The sequence below is a fragment of the Neophocaena asiaeorientalis genome, unplaced genomic scaffold, assembly GCF_003031525.2.
Source record: "Neophocaena asiaeorientalis asiaeorientalis breed wild unplaced genomic scaffold, Neophocaena_asiaeorientalis_V1.1 scaffold493, whole genome shotgun sequence".
Classification (NCBI taxonomy): Eukaryota; Metazoa; Chordata; class Mammalia; order Artiodactyla; family Phocoenidae; genus Neophocaena; species Neophocaena asiaeorientalis.
In genome coordinates this window covers 670,388-670,945 of record NW_020172669.1, presented here as the reverse complement: position 1 = coordinate 670,945, position 558 = coordinate 670,388, and the positions used below count along the sequence as shown (strand labels likewise).

General features: G+C 56.1%; 1 protein-coding gene across 1 annotated transcript in view; it reads right to left on the bottom strand.

Moving 5' to 3' along the window:
• The window catches only part of ARHGAP36 (Rho GTPase activating protein 36), an 8,438-nt gene extending 7,886 nt beyond the window's left edge, over positions 1–552 (bottom strand). Inside the window, exon 1 of the mRNA XM_024739573.1 lies at positions 438–552. Within this exon, the coding sequence (XP_024595341.1) occupies positions 438–546 (109 nt within the window). The 5' untranslated portion in view covers positions 547–552. The remainder of the gene's footprint in view (positions 1–437) is intronic.
• Between the last annotated feature and the right edge of the window lie 6 nt (positions 553–558).

Genomic DNA, 558 nt, shown 5'->3' with positions numbered 1-558 from the left:
GCCCGTGTCTCTCTCTCACTGTCTCGCTATCTCCCTCTAACTCTTTGTCTCTCAACCGCGCTGTCTCTGTCTGTCCCAGTCTTCTCTGAGTGTCCCTCTGCGTTTCCATCTCATTCCGATTTGTTCTGGCACCTCACCTGGTGCGTCTGTCTTTTCACCTGTCCTCTGTCCACCTGTCTGTCCCTGGTATCTGCCTGTCTCACTGCCTCTCAAGCCCCCAGGTTTCAACCCAACTCAACTAATCTTTACCTCTTCCCAATTCACCAAACACCCTTCAACTCCCACTCCCTCAGTTCCTCGGGATCCAGGAGAACCGGCCAGGTCCAAGACCAGAGGAGAGTCCCTCCCACCCTCCTGGACTCCCAATTCGTCCCGTTCCGCCCAGGGGGTCCACTCGGCCCGAAGGCGAGGATGCCACATCCCGGGGTACTGCTCACCTCTTTCAGGTTTGAATTCAGAGAGGAAATGCCTGGCCACGAGTTCGTGGTAAGCAGTCTCTTGCAGCTTCAGACGCTCCAGCTCGGAGAGGCTGTGTATTGAGATCATCTTGGTCCTGCG